This window comes from Passer montanus, unplaced genomic scaffold (assembly GCF_014805655.1).
Source record: "Passer montanus isolate IOZ18808 unplaced genomic scaffold, ASM1480565v1 scaffold2, whole genome shotgun sequence".
In the NCBI taxonomy this organism is placed as follows: Eukaryota; Metazoa; Chordata; class Aves; order Passeriformes; family Passeridae; genus Passer; species Passer montanus.
The window spans coordinates 25,607,594-25,627,664 of NW_024366591.1; the positions used below are offsets into that span (position 1 = coordinate 25,607,594).

At 36.9% G+C, this 20,071-nt stretch overlaps 1 protein-coding gene across 12 annotated transcripts in view; it reads left to right on the plus strand.

Annotated features, from left to right (window-relative positions):
* PTPRK (protein tyrosine phosphatase receptor type K) overlaps positions 1–20,071 on the plus strand; it is a 378,252-nt gene that overhangs the window by 118,108 nt on the left and 240,073 nt on the right. For all 12 annotated transcript variants that reach the window (XM_039707322.1, XM_039707321.1, XM_039707325.1 and 9 more), the window contains exon 3: positions 9,879–10,150. In XM_039707322.1, the coding sequence (XP_039563256.1) occupies positions 9,879–10,150 (272 nt within the window). The remainder of the gene's footprint in view (positions 1–9,878; positions 10,151–20,071) is intronic.

The window sequence follows — 20,071 nt, forward strand, 5'->3', positions numbered from 1 at the left end:
AAATCAAAATAACTTCAGAAGAAACTTTCTGTATATGATCTTTTTTTAGCCTCTTCCTTTCCATCTATGTAATATTCAGCTCTTTATGGGGCATTCAGTGTCAATATACCACGCTTGCTAAATTGCTCATGATTTTATTTAACAAATATGCATAACCATGTGTTGATGGTCGGGAAGACAGATGGAAGACTTCCTCAGAACTTAATAAATTTCAAGGTTTCCAGCTTTTTTTTTTCCTTAAGCAAGTACTTCAGTTCACTAGAGAGTACTGCTGTTGTATTGACAAAGGCTTGACTTAATGGTTGTGCTCAACTGGAGTGTGAGTCACTGCAAAGTGAGGTATGTACTTCAGAGGGGAGGCCACATGATATTTTGAAGAACAGCAAACAAATCTGTCTTCTGCTGCGGCTACTGCTTCCAAATGCATAGGATGAATATTATTTCCACTATTTAAATATTGTTTTAAATGGTTTTTCAAAACTCCTATCAGTGGTAATCCTTCTCAGCAGCTGGTTCTTAACTCATGTTCTGCATGTCATCAAGGAATACAGAACTCCTTTAGTGTAGGTCCTACACCTGTAAAAGCAACAAAGCCTGGAAATAGAGATTCTTCAAGTCACCGTTGCATAAAGCAATGTTCTGAGAAAATTTGATTTCATAACAGGAAATATTACTATTTGGTGCAGAGAAAAAGTGATTGAAAATAAAGGAATGAACGGTCTTCCTATGACCAAAAAGCCCCTACATAACCCAGTGAAAATGTTTCATGAACTTCCCGTGCTTTAAATAAATTCTAAGACTACTATAAAAAATATAGGACATTTAATTTCCTCTTCTGAAAGGTCTGTAACAGCAGTTGTAATCTGCTGTCACGTCTGGTAATGAGCCTTTATTTAACTATTGGTCATACTTGGGAGTAGTATTCTCAGGAGATTGTTGATTCTTATTTTCTCCTGTCACATGCTTATCTAGGGAATGACCAGTTTAGTTTCTGTTTCCAGTTTCAGTGTTTTAAGCTGACAGGAGTAAGTATCTTCTCAATGCACTTTTAATATTGTTGCTTTTTGGAAGAATGACTAGCGTGTTAAAGCAACTCTAAGTATAATGTACGTTCAAAAATTATATTTTTTTCCCATTCAGTTAGAATCTAAATGCCACTTAGTACTTAGGAGGGAAATAAAGCCTAGAGTGTTTGCAGAGTATTTTTTATCTGACAACAACAACAAAGACAAAAAGATACATTTTGATCTGCCTTTTTCTAAATACTTTCAAAATAACTGAAAGAAGTTACTTGGAAATATGTTTTTTAATGGGGAAAATTCCACTTGTCTTCAGTTTCCTCTCTTATCTTGATGTGGCTCTGGTTCTTGTTGGACTTTTCCAGGAGTCAGTTCATTTCCCTTACCTACAAAGAAACCAAACATTTCTGTCTCCTTGCCTCTCTCAAGAGGAAGGTACAGGAGATCTAGGTCTTTTATTATGGGATTTGTGTGTTGCTTTGCAAGGGTCTGATGAGCATAGATGGAGGAGGGCACAGGGTAGGAGTAAAAGTCCTGTGAATTTCACTGGATGTGAGCTTTCAGGTCACCTTGGCTGACATTTGTGAATTCTCTGCGAACTTGTTTTTGTGCACTGCAGCAAAAACACAGCAGCACACCAAAGACTTAAGCAAGTGCTCAGCACTGACTTTTTCTATAAGACTGTCTGCCCTAGACTACTCCTCTAAATATTTTCATATTTCACTTTAATTTCTACCCAAATAAATAATATCCACAGAAACAGATAATTTGATTCCCATCTGTTGTAACATCCTCAGTAATGTATGTCTCTTTTGTCAGCATCTGAAACATTTAAATGCTGAATGTTCAGTGGTGGTGGTGGATACAGTGGCATCCCAGACCTGTAGGTGGATACAGAAGGGCCGACACTGGTCTTTCATCCTGGGGGTCTGTCACAAAAATGGGTGGAACAAAGTTAAAACAGAGGGAGATGTCTGTGCATTACTGCTCACCTTATCCAGTCAAGTAATATCAGAGCAGCTAACAGGAATGGTGAAGCAAAATGGGTTTAAACTCTTCTCTGCACCAGTTTTTCATGCAGTGAAGTTGTTGCAAGTGTTTTTAGGTGTTGGTGTCTTCATGGGACTGAAATTTTCCCTGGAGGTGCAGGAGTGCCTTGGAGTTTGGCAACTTTAGCTGCTGCTCTGGGAACAGTTTAAGATTAAAACATCTTTAGGCTTTAGGCTGGGCAGGCACAAATGGAACCCAGTTGTTTGCTATCCCAACTGGATAGCTTCATCCCGAGTTGATGTTAATCTAGAATTGGGAGTTTCTTGGAAATTTTGCATAGAAAAGACATTTTCTTCCAGACAGAAAGCTGGCCAATGTCTGCTGCTCTTTAGGCAGCCAGAGCACACCGTGGGTGACTGAGAAGCATCCTGAAGTTACTAAGCCATGCTCCGTGGGGTATTTTATGGGTTTGAAGCACAAATTCAGAGAGTTCAGAGCTGTTGTTACTTTTGTCTTAGCCATCCATTCATGGACACTGATGTTAAAAAATTCATGGCAGAGTACCTTGCTTAATCCCTAAAGGAATGTGGAACTATTATATGTGCCTTTTGCTTACTGAAATGCAGCTTACTGTTCAGTAACACTCTCCTTTCATAAGCCAGCCTGATGCACCCTATCAAACGTCATTTTCTGAATGTTTTTCTGGAAGAGGCAATTCAAAGAAGCACAATGCAAGATAAATGCTCTCTTGTACAGACAACTACAAGCTTCCAATGCAAATTTCAGTTGCTGAAATTATTCTGTCTCAGGTTTTGGCGTTCCTAAAGTCTATGTATTAGCTAAAGGTCCATCACGTGAAAAGAAGAGGGAGAAAATTACTGTACCTCAGAAACTGTTATGTCATCATGGTCTATTTTCTCTGCATCAGTACAAACAAGTCCACAGGATTTTGGTGTTTTGCATGAGAAAACTGCAAATAACAACACTTCCAGAGTGATATTTTTCATATTTATTAATTTCAAAAATGTTAGTATGGAGAACAAAACATCTGTAGCTACATCCAGCCCAAGAAACAATTTTTGGACAAAAGTTCATCATGCACTTTGTTGCAAGTATTGCATGTCTTTGAAACATGAGGTTTTTCAATTCCCCTTTTCCCTTTCAATTGTGAACATTTTCTTGTTCTCATGGAATTGAACTAATGATGAGTGATATTAGTATCAAGCCAGTAGTATGATAGTTGTAAACACTGGTAAATGTTATGCTGCCCATGATATTAATTCTTTGGCCGATTTGATGCTGTTTTTATTTGCCTTGCCTGGATCAGTGTTGTCAGGCTGTGTCCCTGTTGCTTGACCTCCGTGGGTGTGGTTAATGGGGGAATCCCAGTTGCATGACCTTGCTGTAGAGCAGGGCTTTTGGCATCAACAAGTACAGCCTGGAGGGAAGGACACCTTTTCTCCTCCTGTGAAATTGCAATGTCAGTGAGAAATTGATGAATTGATGAGCTCTTGCAGTCCATGAGGGTAAGTTTCTGCTCAAACTGAATGAGTGCTCTGCTTTTATTTCTACAGTGTAGCTTAATAACCTGCTTTGGGTTGGTTCTTTTAATAAATCTCATTTTCTGTTGGAAGTAGGAAACCCCCTGAAAGATTTGCATTTCCCAGAAAAATTTCCTATGTCTGTAATGTGTATTTTTGTTGATATATTTAATCTCTGTGGGAAAGTTGTGGTGCTTTGGAACTGAGCTAGGCAGTGAAGTTGAAATTCATGATCCTGATTCACCCCACTTTCACGTTGACAATCTGTAAAGAACTTGAGACAAGCCTTCAACAGTTTGAGTCTTGTATGGGGAATGATATTGTAAACAAGTGAAGTAAGTGGAAAGATACCTTGGAATTGTAGCCATCTAAAGAAATTTTGGAGAAATCTTTTGTTGTTTACAGCAATAACAAGATTTTTGAATGTTTTAGAATGAAAGAAGGTAAAACCAGGATATAACTATATTGAATATTTTGTGTATCAAATAATGTATCTTAAGTGATATTATAGTGTTACAAAATAACATTTTTCTCTAGACACATTCCATAAGGGGTATCCTTAACTGATGGTGCAGTGCACTAAAGTTAAAAACCTTAACAATGTGTCTAGTTTTTCTAAATAATTTCTTTAGGGTTTTTTCCTTTTTTTTTTCCTTTTTTTTATTTTCTTTTTTTTTTCCTCTGTCCTAGGGTTGTAGACCTTTACTATATGTTGGGTAATGGAGGGCAAAAGGCTATAATGGTTTGAGGTTTTATTAAACTCAAGCACATGGGGGTTTACCTGGAGTATACTTAAAGGACTGATAGGCTTTGGTTTTTTTCTTTTGAAACTAATATCCTCCCTACAAGAAGATAATGTAAGAGCTTTTGACTTTTTATAATTAGCCTTTATTTTTTGCCTTCTTGCACATTACAGAAACAGAAGCAAAAGGCTGTCTCAAACTGTCATAGAGAAGGCATTCTTTGAAGAACAAAACAGGCATGAATACTACTGTGTGTGAAATATAATTTTCTGTGAATTAATATAGATGTTTCTGAACTTTTCTTTGCAGTCTGCTTCCGGTTGCAAGTCTATTTCTCTATTTCAGTGTCTGTTCTTTGCCTGCAGTCTCTCATAAATGTTGCCCAAAATGTAATCAGGGACTATGTTACATGGTCATTATTAAAAGATAAAAAGGTCACATAGTCTTGAGCTTTAGGACAAAGCACACAAGTGCCTGAGCCCTCCAGTTTTCCCAAAATGTAATCAGGGACTATATTACATGGTCATTATTAAAAGATAAAAAGGTCACAGTCTTGAGCTTTAGGACAAAGCACACGAGTGCCTGAACCCTCCAGTTTGTGAAATTGACATTGCCATTCACAGGCAGAGAAATTACCGCAGTATGTCTCAAAAATGGAGATGGTTTGATAGTTAGTTCTTGTCTGGAGGAAAGATTTGCAGGAGCTGAAGATGAGCCTGCTGAAAATTACAAGTTTCACACTTCAAATACAAACCCGTTTTTCGGAAAGCAAGGAAGTGAGAGAGAATAATTTGATCGGGAAACCGCTTTGTCACATTGGTACCTTACAGTGGGCACATTTTATTTTATGTAAGGACTTCTTTTTCAATCTTAGCATGATTTCTTAGCTTCGATTAACTGCTAGGTGATAAGAGAGCTTGGTTTTCAGTAGGGGATAAAACCGAAGAGTTTTCACAACTAATTGGTTAAAGAATTCATTTATTCTGAAATGATCTGTCCTTGCCACTGAACTAGGACATCAAGTTTAATGATTATCAAAGTAAATACAAGGCAGTTAAAACTATGAGGTATGTACAGCTATGTTTAATAATATGGTTCAGGGAAAGTCTAGTGGCTCTTACTCCACAGTTGTGGAGACGCCTTTTAGCAAGTTCATGACTTAAATGCCAAGTAGGCATCAAAATCTTCCTGAAAGACTGATCCTAAAGTTGAACTGTATGCATGAGCTTGGTCAAAACTTAGGAGGCAGTGCCATTTATCTGTTTCATAGTCTGATGTTTCTGTTTTGTGTAGGAGAGAATTGGATTGACCTTTTACATCAGGAATAACATTAGAAGCTATTAACTGGCAAATAGAGAGAAGGCACTTCAGAGAAGAAAAGCTAAATGAGAGGATGGAGTTTGATTTCGAGAAATCTAAACTACATTTAAGTAGAAAAAATTAACACAAGCTTCTTGGGGGAAAGAGAACATATTTATGAATTTTGAAGATTGTAAAATCACAAGAATGGAGAAGATTCTTCTGGGAATTACTGAAAGAAGGATGAAACATCATCACTGTCAAACTACAAGAAAAATTTTCGAGAAAAATGTTACTGATGAGTTGAGTGCATTTTGTAGCTGCACCAACTGCCAGAGTAACTGAAGATATCATGCTAGAGCATAGTGGAAAAATAGGGAGTGAAAGGAATATTTAAGAGCAATGGATCTTTGTCCAGGCACAAATGATGACTTTAGATACTTTTCTTCTTTCATTTCTTTGTGGCATAATCCGAATATGAAATTTGCCCTTTCTGTCTTTTAAGAAGAAAAAATGAACTTCTACTCTTTCATTTTAAGTTTTTCTTTCTCCATTGCCCCAAATATGTATACTTTGTTTTTTCTTTTTTTAAAATAATTTAATTTAATTTTTTCTTTTTTACCATTTTGGGATTTAATGGAGTAACTCACTTGCAATTGACTTCGTTTTGTAAAATCTTAGGGGAAACAACATAGGTTAGTGTGTTTTTTCTTTCTTGTTTTCAAGGGAAGTACACAGTATTATATATCTGCCTGTGCCTGACCTTGTTAGGCCAGCAACAATGGGAAAAAATCATGGAGCCTGGCTCTACTAGGATTTAATAAAACACTTAGTACTAGTGTTAGCCAGCACTAACTGCTGCTCTTTACCTTTCTGGCCACTGCATTGTGTTGACCTAGGCCAGCCCATCACCCTGCCTTTTTTGGTCCTTTCCTCAGCAGTACAAGGGGAAAAATAGTGTGGGTAAGCTCGTGGAGTGAGACAAAGACAAGGACATCACTTATTTTATAAATCACCAGTTACTGTCAAAGACAAAACAGGTTCATCTTGGGGAAAAATTAACCAAAATTCCACCCCAGCACAGGGGGGTGGAAACTGGAGGCTGCAGTCATTCCATTGCACTTGGTGTCTGCTGCTCCTTCCTCCTCACCCTGTGTCCCTGCTCCAGGCTGGAGCACCACTGTGAATAGTTAGCTGTAACACTTGCTCTAACCACTCACTGAAAATCTCAAACAGTTAGGTAATCTTGGGAATTAATGAGATTGTGAGCCATTCCCTTGTTTATTTCTGCCAAGTCCAATAATATCTTAAGATATTATAAAGATTTGCAATAATATAATTATTAATAACTAATATTAAGATATTGCAGGCATATATAAATGGGGGATAACTCCTAACTCTTTCAATCCTATTGTATTTCTTTACAAGTAAAGAATGACTTTCTTATGAAAGGTGTAAGAAAATATTCTGTATGTTTTCCAAAGATATAATTTTGCTGTACAGTTTACTCTGGCATTGACTTCTGATGTTCTTGGAGTAGGTAGATGTTTGAGGAGGGAGCAGAGTTCTGTACATTTGTAAACTACAGCTGTTAAAGTTTAAAAAAAGGAGGAGAAGGGAAGTAGTTTCCAAGAAGCTGAACAGATGCTTTGGCTTTGTGATAAATGGTCTATGAATACTGTCTGGAGAATTTCATGAAGTGCTGTAGGACTAGCATGTAGATAGATGAATGCAAATTCACTGCTAAGTATTTTTAAATAATGAAAAATGAGGTTGCGAAAGTGGAGTACTATAAAATATGTTGATATGTTAAAAATGTATGTTGGAGCTTCCAAAGGCTATAGCTGATTCTCTTACTATAGAAACAGGATCTTTAAATACTTCTAGTTTATTTGTTACAATTTGAAGAGTTTGGTTTTCTTTTCCTTCCGGTGGTTTTATCTTGAGAGAAGTTGAGAGAAACACTTTTAAAAATCTGGAAAAGTTGATCGTTATATTCTATTTCTTCCTTTTCCTCCTTCTCCCCCAAAATTCACTTTCAGAAAATGTTGGAAGGTTTATCTTCTTCTGTATCCTACCTTTAGAAATACTAGAAATGTTTTTGTTTGGGTTTTTTTTGCTTTTTTTGATTTTTTTTTTCTGGAAAGACTGAGCTTTTTTTTGTTTATTGCTTAAAAATATTCACAAGATACAAGTAACAAAGGCAAAGAGGCAATTTAGATGGACATGGACAATTAGTGCTAACTGTGGGAAGCAGTCTGTAGATTTTTGCTGAACCTTTTAAGTTTTCCAACTCTAATGTGGAAGGAAAAACCTCAAATTTCTGATGTACAGCCTCCCCCTGCCACATGTGTAGTATTCAGTAAAAAAAACTTCTGAAAATCTTATTCTCTAGTCTGATGATCAGGTGCTTATGAGAATGTATGTATTACTAAAATGAAGAATACAAACAAGCATATCATTATATTTATTCTAGAGTCAAGGGGCATGAAAATTGCACAGCAATGGATGTAGTTTACAAAACTTTCTCAGATAGCCAACAACCGATGCTACTTTAAAGATTTAAAGTACCAGCAAACCTAAATAGTATAAAAATATTTCTTTTTTATTTTAAAAATGGCTATTAATGATGAAGAAATCACCAGGAATTGCTACTTTGCCAAATTCTTCAATAGAAAATAAATAATGGATTCTGCATATAATTCTAAATATGAACTGGTTGCTTATGTTACATTGTAGTAGTTTTCTTTCAACCCTCTTTTAAAGACCACTACTAAAATATAGATTTCAATCCACTCTGCTTTGATAAGAACAGTTTTCATTCTATAGTATTTCTTTCTCTCGTTTTTTTCTGAAGTTTTTTAACAGAGACTTGCTTTACAGGCTAGTAAATTAGCATCTAACAGAGATGACTTAATCCATGTGCATAAATTTTCATCTTTTCCTGAGCAGCAGCTTGTGAACAATTTCCAGAATGCCTAATACAACTGTTTAGGACATAATAGAACATGATAGTTCCTTGTTGTCTAAAAATTAAAGGATAAAATTTGACATACAAAATAATTTATATAAACATATTTCATAGAAGATTTTTCACCAGTATTCATGTACGTACTCCCAGGGCTTCTGTGAGACTACTCATCTGGGCAAATGTTTACAAATCCTTTTTTTTTTATTTTTTAGTTTAGGTTAATTTTTTTTTTCTCTATTTTTGGTAGTTTTAACCTGAACTTTTCTCACAAGAAAAGGCCCTTTATTGTGATGCCCTTTAGGACTGAAAGTAAAAGGAAAATCTATCAACAGGAAGATTCTGGAATCATTAGGCAGATGGGTAAATTTAGGGTGGGAAACTGTCCTGTATCAATGATTCATTGTATGTTGAGCTGGGTAGTACCTGGTGTGGGGAAAGTTCAGCCTGGCATAGCCTATCTAGCAAGCTTTCTTCTGTGGGGTTCACTCACTAGGTAGTACCTGGTGTGTAGCTGTCACTCTTGAAGCAATGGATCAGCTCCGGGCTAGGTTAGATGGCAGCCTGCCTTTACCATCCATTCTGCAGGACAGCAGGACAGACTGATTCATCATTAGTGCCTGTACAACATATTGAAACATATGATTTCCACTTTCTGCCTTTGTAGCTAGACAGGCACAGCCTGTTTTGTCTTATGTATATTTGTCATGTTCATTTACAAGATGGACACTCTTCTAGCTGTAGAAACTTCTGTTATCCCCTTAAATCCATTGGCAAATGGAGCAGCAAACAAAACTTTCCCAAAGAAATTTGTCTTGGTGTCCTAAGTCAGCTATTTCCATTGCTAATATATCTCAAATTAAGGTCTGGCTCTTCTTGGGTGGAAAAGGGTGTGATATATCTGCCTTGAGGAATGTGGACCTTACTTTTTGTTTTGTTCTCAGAAAAATCTGCTGAGCAAGTTGAGAGAATTTTGACCTCAGTGACCTCAAAATAATGATGATCCTTTATTTATTTTGTTATTTTTTTCCCATCTGTGATCTGGTTTCCAATTATCTGATCCTAAAACAAGAGAAGGAAAATTTTGTAGGTGGAGACATCTAGAAAGGTCCTCAGAGATATGTGATATCTTCTGTAGGTACTACTTCAGTCATGTGTCTGGCCATTTTATAGCTTGTTAGATTTCATCCACTTGAATTTTGAGGTTTCTGGGATAAGAAAACCTATGCATTTCATCCTTTTTCACAGTGAACAATCAGTTTCTTAGTAGTTATCTTTTTCCTTAATACTTTCCACTTTTTTTTTTTTTTCCCCTTAGGATCATATATGGTAGTGATTTCATCAGACCATGACCCTGGAGAAAAGACTCGACTTCAGCTTCCAACAATGAAAGAAAATGATACTCACTGCATTGATTTCAGCTACCTCCTGTACAGCAAGAATGGAGGAAACCCAGGCACTCTGAACATCCTTGTTAGGGTGAACAAAGGACCACTGGCTAATCCCATCTGGAATGTCACTGGTTCCACTGGCAAAGACTGGCTTCGAGCAGAGTTGGCTGTCAGCACTTTCTGGCCCAATGAGTATCAGGTAAGCCTGCAATAAATTCACAGCACTTTATAATATTTACTGCAAGGTCCTACTCACTGTGTTGTTTTGATCTGTTCTAATGGATTATTCTCCCACTGTCCTCAAGTGAAGTGTTCCATTCAGTATAAATAATTGTATGGGAATGGATATTTTTCTATAGCAGGTGATTGTCCAAAGTTATCTGTTATTGTATAATAGGGGGAAAAATAGTTGGAAAAAAGCCTAGTTAAAAGAAATGGTAAGGTTAAAGTCCAGGAACATCAAAAATTATAAACTCCCAGAAATAAATTGCCTGTGCAATTGTAATTTGTACTTGTCTTCCCTCCTCTTTTGTGTATGCCTGTGTTACCATGTCTAATTACATGACCGTAACTGTGGTTTTTTCCACATGACATTTGCTTCATTTGCTGTGCAGGCAGAATGGTGCTCACCTAATGAGCAGCTGTTCAGGATGTGTTTTTTTCCTGTTTGCTTACTATGGGACAAAACCACCTGCAGCGTAGACCTGTTGTTTGGAGGGAAAAATTGTTTTGTTATTACTGGATGCTGTTATTTCATTTGTTTGATTAACCTGAGAAAGTACCTGCAGCTGTTTTACTCAGTGGGTATTTGGTGTGAAGGATGAATCTCATACATGGGCATTTTTGTTCTGGCATCTAGGAGGGGGAAGAGTTGGATTACATGTGCTCACCTGAATTGTTACACCATGAGCTTATAGGCCCCCATCTGAATATTTGTCATTAGTGCTCTTGCAAACAGATTGGATATCTGGAGTAATTATTAAATGAAAGAAAGTGGCTGCTTTATTAATGGTTTTGTTGAATAGTGGTATTGTAGGAATGTATCTTAAAAGTGCCTTTATCTAAAGTTTGTTGCACTATTAAAATAACGCCCATAAACAAGCTTCATTACAAGTATCTTTGAATATATGGTGAAAATTATGTAATTTGCTATCATTTTGGTGGGGTTTTTTTGGGTTTTGTTTCCCAGGTTTTAATGTTTTTATTTCTAAAGAAGTTTCATCTACCAGTGGCATTGAAACTGGGTAAAATTTGACTTAAAGTTCTGAAGCCTGGTTCCAAAAAGCTTGGCTTTTGAGGAGGTGTTTTATTAACCCTTTTTATGTTGCTAGAAAGGACCATTTGGTGTCCTTAAACAAACCTTGGGAGCCTTTTATAACAGAACAGTAGTGATCAAGTATAGCAGCATTATATGCAGTAAATCAGGTTTCTGCTGACAGATGGCCAGGCTTGACAATGAGATTGGTGGTTGGAGCCTTATCTTAGCAACGTGGCCATTTTTCACTTATGTTATAACCTTCACATTATCTCTCCATAGACTCTGCTTAAATTCATTCTTTCCCTTGCTTGGTCGTCCAACAGAATATTGAAATCATGTGTAACCCAGTTTGTTTAAATTAAACATAAGCCTGGAGTAGAACAGGAGGACTGTTAATGCAACCTGCTGTGATTTGTGGCCAACTTGCACAATTGCTTTTATGAACAGGAGGGGAAATCTGTGTCCTATCTATGCACAACTGCTTGTTTGCACAAAAAGGGTGGGAATTTTTGTGATTTTGGTTCTTTCAGCTCTCAAGGTTCTGGTTTAACATTGCTCTTAGTAGTTTTTTAGTGGTTTTTAGGTTTGTTTTTTGTTTTTTGTTTTTTTTTTTTAGTTTGGTTTTTTTCCCCCCGTAGTTTTCAGTTGAGTTATCCTTTGCAATGGAAATATTTTTTTCATTTTTCTCATATGAGTTCCATGCTGTACACTTGTAGCTTGTGATCTTGGCACTTTGGTCTACCTGTTGGTCAATGAGTTTAGCTAGCACTGAGGAAAATAAGCACTGGTTTCTATAACAAGAATTGGAATTGGATCCTTGCCTGTACAAGCAAGGTCACTGTTAAAGATCACTGCTGAGCACAATTGTTTCTATGTACTTTGTTACAATCAGGTAACCTTCACTGCTGTTTCCTTCACTTTTAAGTGAGGGAGGAGAGTAGAGATTATCAGGGACTGAATAGCCCAGGTTGCACTCTAAGGAAGTCTCATGTGGTGACTTGGAGTTAATAGCACGGCCAAGTAGGTTGTAATAACAAGAGTGTTGCACCTTGGCTAATTAGCTTCTAAACAGCATTTCTGTACTCTGCTGTGCTCTGTTGAAACATTACTGCTTCCTGTTCAAAACTAGCACAGTGTTTTTGCATGTCACTCTAGTTTATTCGGTTTATACATTTTTGGAACAATTTAACACTTCCTTTTATTCACGGGAATATATTATTCAAATAATCCATTTCCTTAATTTTCTTTAACTGTATTCTGCTGGACAATTATTTATATATTTATTTTCTGACAAAACATAGTATGTATTATTGGTTTATTATTATAATAGTATATATGATTATATTATTATAAAAGTACATATTATTATTATATTACTATAGTAGCTTTACTGGATAAAAGTTTTTACCTAGTTTAGTACCTTGTCTCTGTGGGCAGATAGCAGTGGAACCTTGTAGAAGTGTTCAGGAACAGGACAAACGCATGGTCGTACCTTCCCCAGAATACACTTCCAGCCTTGAGCGTATATGTGGCTCAAGAACTTTGAGCTTAAGAACCTAGTAGTGCCTTTCTGTATTCCTGATATTTATTTTTTGCAATGATTTAAGCTTCTGGTGTCTACAGTGTAGATGACAAAGAATTCTGATGTAAATTCCATGTTAGGACTGTTCCTGGGGGTTTCTGCAAGCCTGGGGCCGGTAATTCTTCAGTTGTCATATTTTGCACTTGGGGAGTTTCAGAAGTCCTGTAATGATGCAATCTGTCTCCTGTCCCCTGCTAGCATGGCATCTGCAACCACTGTTCTGCTTGTTTAACATGCGGATGAACTCTCGAAGGAAAGGGTTTGATTACACAATCCCTTGGGATGAAGGTTGATTTGATTTTGGTACTTGTTAGTTCTGGAATCTTTTTCTTATCACTCTGTTGGAAATATGCTACCTTTGACCTGCCTCAAGTTGTCTTCAAAAGAAAACTATTTTGGGATTTTTGATGTTTAAACTTTTATATGACTAGGAGTTTTGTCTCATTGTTTTCTTTGTTGGTTATTACAGTAATTAATTTACTTTAGTTGAGATGTTTATTCCTGTCTGAATGAATTGCTCTGTGTTTTGTCTAATACTTCTGTTCATTTCCCCAAGTTCTCTCCTGCTTTGCACAGTAGGGATTATCTCACTACTGAGGGCTGTCTCTTCCCTTCTTCTGTCAAAGTCATTTTTCCACTTCCCTTGCTACCTATGTCATCCCTTTTCAGTTTGATTTTGTTTGGTTTTGGTTTGTTTGATTTTTTTTTTAAACACTGTCTCCCACAAATCCCTGTTTGCTATTTTTTGCATGGTCTCCCCCTCACCCTCCGCAGATTTGTTTTGTTTCCACAGAATCACGTGTGGTCACTCACATATGAGGTCCACATTGAAATGTGAACCATGGGCTATTCAGTTTTGGTTTTATATATTAGGTATCTGATGTTTATACTAGAAACTGGTAAATAAACTCTTGAATTGGATCCATAAATTTCAAACTTGTAAACCACCAATTACTTTGTTTCTTTAAAAATTCACTGTACAGTAGTGGTGCTCTGTAGTTTAGCAAACGTGCTGGCTGGGATACTGGCTTCATAGCAGTGATGTTGCACCTGGAAGTATGGCTACCAAAGTAAAAACACTGAGCTGCACTGAGCAGGTCTTTAATCAGTACAGAAATACTGCAGCAAAATTCTGGAAAGCCAAATAATTTTCTTGCAGAATTGTGAATCCTGATTTGGATAATTAATTTGTTCTTTATTATAATACTGATGAGTTACTGGATTTACAAAAGCTTAAATTACTCAAAGATCTTGGAAAATTACTTTTCTTTATGATCTTGAAAGGTCTTGGAACTGTAATAGAAGCATAACAGGAGGATGGTAGACTGAGGGTTGAGTAATGGTGTGTACAGTTGGGCCATATGCCACATAAGGTAGGAAACAGATTTCTTGTGAAATACGAGCGTTTGTTGCCTTTTTGGATATCAGATCACTGTTCTGAACTTGTAGACATGTGAGACTCTAAACAAGCTGCATGCAGAAAAAATTAAGAAGACAGGCTTTGATGTGATTTAGTCATTTGTAACTAAGGAAGGAAAGCCAATAGTGAAATGGAAAATACCTGTGTAGAACTGAGTTATGGGCTAACTTTGGAAGAAACCCACCCTCCCAAACTGCAACTTCCTATTTATAAGATAAAGGTCCTTTTTTTGTATATGTGCTTTACTCTTGAAATACTATCTAACATCGAGAAAATACAAAAATATATTAAAAAACCCAGCAACATTCCAAAGGACTGATATTTTCATAGACCTTTATTTAAAATATTTTGGAATACAGAAAATTACTGGTAATAATACCAAAGACACACTTTATTTATAAAACTTGGAGTTAGTGTAAGTTTTTTGACCAGTCAAATGTAAGAGTGTTAAATGGAAAGTGCTTTTCTTGAAAATTTTAAGCAGCACTGATAAGCAGCCAACCAGTAATGTTACAACTCTCTGTATAACAGTCTTGGATGCTCAGTAGCAAGACAGTGCAAATTGTCTGATGGAAATCTCATCACAAGGAGGAGTTCAGGGGCAGAGGAGAGTGATCTGTAACAGTATGTGAGAGGCAATGCTGAAGTAGGCTAAGTTATCTGGCCTGGGAAAGACCCAGTTTAGAGGAATGTGATAGAATTATGGAAACCCCTCACTAATATGAAGGGGAATCCTCCTCCAGATCAAGAATTAGGGGCCTTTTTGGTCTGGTGGGTAAACCAGACTGAAAAAATGTGAATGGAGGTTGGTCACACTGCAGATTTCATGAATGTGCCCATGAATGTGCCTGACAGAAATAGCTGTTGTGGATGCCCGGCCTTCTCCACCCTCCAAGTTGATGTGTGCTTAATTTTTTTCTGGATTCCTAAATGTAATTAATTTTTTTATTCAGTGGTTATTTAAACCAGTTTGGTCATATTTTGTGTAAATTTTTGTCTGGCTGTAGAAATAAGACCTAACTTTGTCTGCCACTACCACCCATTTCTTTTGGCTCTTTTCCCCTTACCATTTCCTTTCAATTTCACTTGGGGGAGCATAATATTTTAGACTTTTTAAAACTGAAGTTTAAAATTAAATCTTTCAAATTATTCAAGTTTCTAAGGATTCTCAGAAATAAAGTATGAATTAGAACTTTTTGGAGGAGTGGTTGATGTTTCATTCTACCAGAGATATAAAAATTGTTTCTTAAAAGGTCTTGGTAAAGGATGGGTTAGCTGTATAATTACAGAAATCCAAGGTAATACTTAATAAACTGAGAGGGTTTTTTTTTTTTCCTTAAACTTGGAACAGCTTATGTTTGCAGGTAGTATAAGTCACTGAAATGTTCCTTGTGTAGGTGCATCATTCTTTAGCACTCTTTTTTGGGGAGTAACTCCATTGAGAATGCTTTGTGGTTTTTAAGAATTTAAGAAGACTTTCAATAAACTATTTTGTTTCTAGTTCATTATTGCACAATGGAATGGCTTATACATTTGTTTCCTTTGTCTTCCTTCTTTCCTTCATAGTTTTCACCAGATGAAAGCACTTTTAACTGCCTCACTACTTACCACTATCTCTAATGTTTGAAAATATCTCCAAAGAGGAATGATGCTTTCTCATCAGAAACACTTTCTAAACCTCTAAGTGTTCTCCTGACTATTACTTGCAAGGCAGAACTTAATCAGAAGACTTCTTTATACAGTTAATTGAAGAGTTAGTTGGAGAAAGTTCATTATTTAAAAAGTCTTTCTTATTGCTTTTCCAAGCCTTGCCAGTACAAACAAAACACCAGCTTTTTAAACTGCTAGGATAAACATGAATGCGTGCAAACATATCTGTCACATTTCTCTCTCAGTTCTTCCTAGATATTTATTGATTTGGTGATGACAAAAAACCCACATAATTTCTAATAGAGTGATTACCAGAACCATTTTAATAATTTAGTTCTGCAGATCACAAAGCACTCACAGGTCTCAAAGGACTTGTACAAGTACTGACTTATTCCAGTATTCAGACTGGGAAACCATAGTGCAGGGAGTGAAAGTGAGCATTGCCCAAACAAGCCTTGTCACAGCTGAAGTGCCAGCATCTGGGTTTTCAGTAACACCATTGGAGACTTCTTGGAAACTCTTTATTTTTTCTTAGAGACAACAAGCAGGCTTTGACTGTTAGCTCAGGTCTGTGGCATTGTTTCAGCAGGGGATGTTCTGCAGGCCAGCCACAACGTACTTTCCTTCCAGAGTTAGCTCATTTATGGGCACAGGAACTTCCTGAGGGATAGGCAAATGGTGCTGGTGGAAAAGCAGGTAAATAATGATCATATATGCTGTTGGCCTTTCCCCCACATGTTGTCTCCTCCTGCCCACCACCTTTCTTTTTTTTTTATTTAAGAACTTTAAAATTGTCTTAAAGAGATGTATATAATAACTTTCCTGGCTTGGTGGGTTTGACTTTTGCTAGCCTATTTTGAGACCTAATTTATTCTGGGGTCTGCTGCATTAAAAAAAGGCCAAGCTGATTAATTAGTATCAAAGTATTATTGCAATTAAAAATAGCAGAAATTATTGTTACTCAGGTAAAATATTTCAGCTGTGTCTAAGTCAGTGATCCAAGCTGTACTTCACCACTGCAAGATGGCTCTGCCTCCACAAAAGACCTAGAACTCCATTCCAGCAGGGGGGTAGAAGAAATTACTTTGGATGCCTTCATTTTTACAGACTAGCTGTGGAATCTGAGCAATTGCTTCTGTTGCTCTATTCTTAGTCCTACAGAAAAACTGAATTCATAGAATTTAGAAGCTCTGAAGACTTTGTATTCTGAAAAACGAGATGTCAGCAGTTTACTCCTTCCCTTTTCCTTTGTTCAAAATTTTCAATATTGTCTTTTCCACTGCTTCTCTTTGTTATATTACAATTTGTGAGGAGCTTTCTTTTGTTCTACTGTGCACTAGGTTTTCTTTGCTATGTGTATGATCTGCACTTAAAGGAGAGTAGCAATATTATACTTGAAGTACTGAAGTATTGTAGGGAATTGCATAGCTCTACATACAAGACTCTTCAATTCTCTTTCCATCAAATAATGTAGTGCCAATGAGATTGATGAAGATTTTGACCTTTTTTCACTGTTCCCTGCAAAACAGTGATTATCTTCAGGGTGAAGTAATAAAAATTTAATAGATGCTTTGTGTTTTCCAATGCAGTGAAAGATTTGGAGGTTAGTATGCTATATGAATCTGTTTTATGAATTACCTTAATAATTATCTAAAAATCTTAAGTGGAACACTACTGGCTGTAAACTCATTTGGACTTACTTTGAGATAAATATGTAACATTTTTAGCTGGTGCTTAATTTCTGAGCAGATATATGTGACTTTAACTTCAGTGCTCTTCCAGGAAGCATTCCTTGCATCTGCAAAGTGGTATGCAAATTTTATATTAACCTTGATTACCAAGATTATGAAAAGCCTGTAGCATTCTCCTCCCTGTCATACTGCAAGCACTGTCAGGCCATGAAGTGGAAAACACAGTATTGCTAATCAGACATCTCGGAGTGCCTAATTCTTTTTTTTTAATACAAGATTGACTTAAGTCATGGTGTGTAAATAAAGAAGTTCTGGATATGGTTCCTTTTGTAGAGTTGTAGAGATTATTCTTTTTTAGGATTTTAGTCTGCAGTTGAAAAACATAATTACTTGTTACATAAGAAGCTCAGATTTTGTCATATTTTTATCAGCTTCTGCAAGATCCTATCCCTTTCTAAGAAAAAATTGTGAATATCACACTATCAAGGAGCTGGCAATGATATACTCTTCCACTTGGCTCTTTTATTCACATGAAAAGTGAAATGAATGAAAGAGGATTATGGCAGAAATCAGTGATATATGCTTGAAGTAGATGGTTAAAAGAAAGTAGAAATTGATAATACTTTCATTTCATTATATGGGTTCTGAAAAGATTGAGTAATGAATTGTGCTCTGCTAGGGGTTTTTGGACTACCCCTAAGTGAAAGAGAATAAAAGGAAAAAATATAATAGTGCAGTATTGAATCATTATCAGAAAGTTCACTAAAATCTCTGTACTTCAAAGTTGGAAACCCGTCAGTCTCCAAATTCACGGTCCTTGAAAGAGTCGGGGTTTTCAGTTTAAAAGTCTGAACTCCTCAATTCAACACTGATAGGATATATTTTTAGGTAATTTTTGCTGTGAAGCATTGCATGCTGCCAGTAGTCTGTATTTTCCCTGACCACCCCCAGCCCCCAGGGCCTCTTTGGTGTTGTGGGTTAACCCCAGCTGGCAATGAAGCCCCACACATTCCCTTCCTCACTTCCTTCCACCTTCCTAGTGGCATGCGAAGAGAACTGGAAGGGCAAAACCAAGAAAACTTGTATGTTGAGCTAAAGACAGATTAATAGGTAAAGCCAAAGCTGTGAGTGCAAGTAAAGCAAAACAAGGAGTTAATTCACCATTTCCCATGGGCAGGCAGGTGTTCAGCCAGGAAAGCAGAGCTCCATCACATGTAACAGGACTTGGGAAGACAAATGGTGTCAGTCTGAATGTCCCCTCCTTTTTCCTTCTTCTCCCATCTTTATATGCTGAGTATGATGCCGTGTGGTGTGGGGTGCCCCTTTGGTCACTTGTGTGTGTGGGGAGTCAGATGTTCGGGCTGTGCCCCCTCCCAAGCTGTGCACCCCCAGCCTACTCACTGCAGGGGTGAAAAGCAGAAAGGGCCTTGGCTCTGTGCAACCACTGCTCAACAGTAACTAAAACATCCCTGCGTTATCAACACTGTTTCCAGAACAAATCAAAAACATTGCCATGTTATGAAAAACGAGCTAGTACGAAAGAATGAGCTCTATCCCAGCCAAAACCTGTACAGTTGGAAATAAAACAAAAACAAAAAAACCAAAAAAAAAAAAAACCAACCCTGAGAATTATGCAGCTACTTAACTTTCTTTTGTCCTTTTCTGACTTTTGTTATTCAGGGCAAGATGAAATACTCAAGAAGAATTTTTTGAGTATGTACACACCATACTATAATGTATTGGTTGTTTTGATGGTTTAATTTAAAATATTTTCTCTTTCTCTAATGCTAAATTGTGAACAAGCCTGAGGCTTGGAGTAAAGTCAAAAGGTATTCTTCATCCAGAGTAGTATGCATTAGGAATCCCATGTTGACTGGTGATATGACCTCCTCAGAGAGAAATAAGTACCTCATACCTTTATAATTCTCTCTACCCTGCATGTGCTTATTTTCTGAAGTTTAGACTTTGTTTGAGGTGACATTGGAAAAAACCAGCTGAGATAGTTGCTCTGAAGGAGAAAATAATCAAAATTCAAAGATGGGGGGAAGTGTATCAATTTATTTGTGCTAGAATCACATTCTGATCAAATGTACAAGGTCCATCTACTTAAGCAAACTGGTATTGAATTTTCTGCTTTGTCCAAAAGATATTACAAAGCATTTTAAAGTCACTCTCACCCTCCTTGCCCCTCTTACCAGAGTGAAGTAAATGATACCTTTGTTCTGGAAGTTCTGAAACACCATCTGAAGTAGAACAACTTTCTGTCCCTAAGATAGTGATGGGGAGTTTGCAAACAGGCAATTGCCCTGTGGGAGATGGAGCAATGGCACAGTCAGACAGATAGTTTTCCAGGCTCCAAGCCAGGAATGATTGCCTTGGTGCCTTTTCAGACATGCTATTTTCCTCTTAGAGAGCTCTTCCCCATCTTCCTAGTCAGTTATGGAGCTCCTTCACTCTTTTCTTTAAATATCTTTATGTGCAATTGCCAGAAGACATAAAGAATTGGTATAAAACTTTTT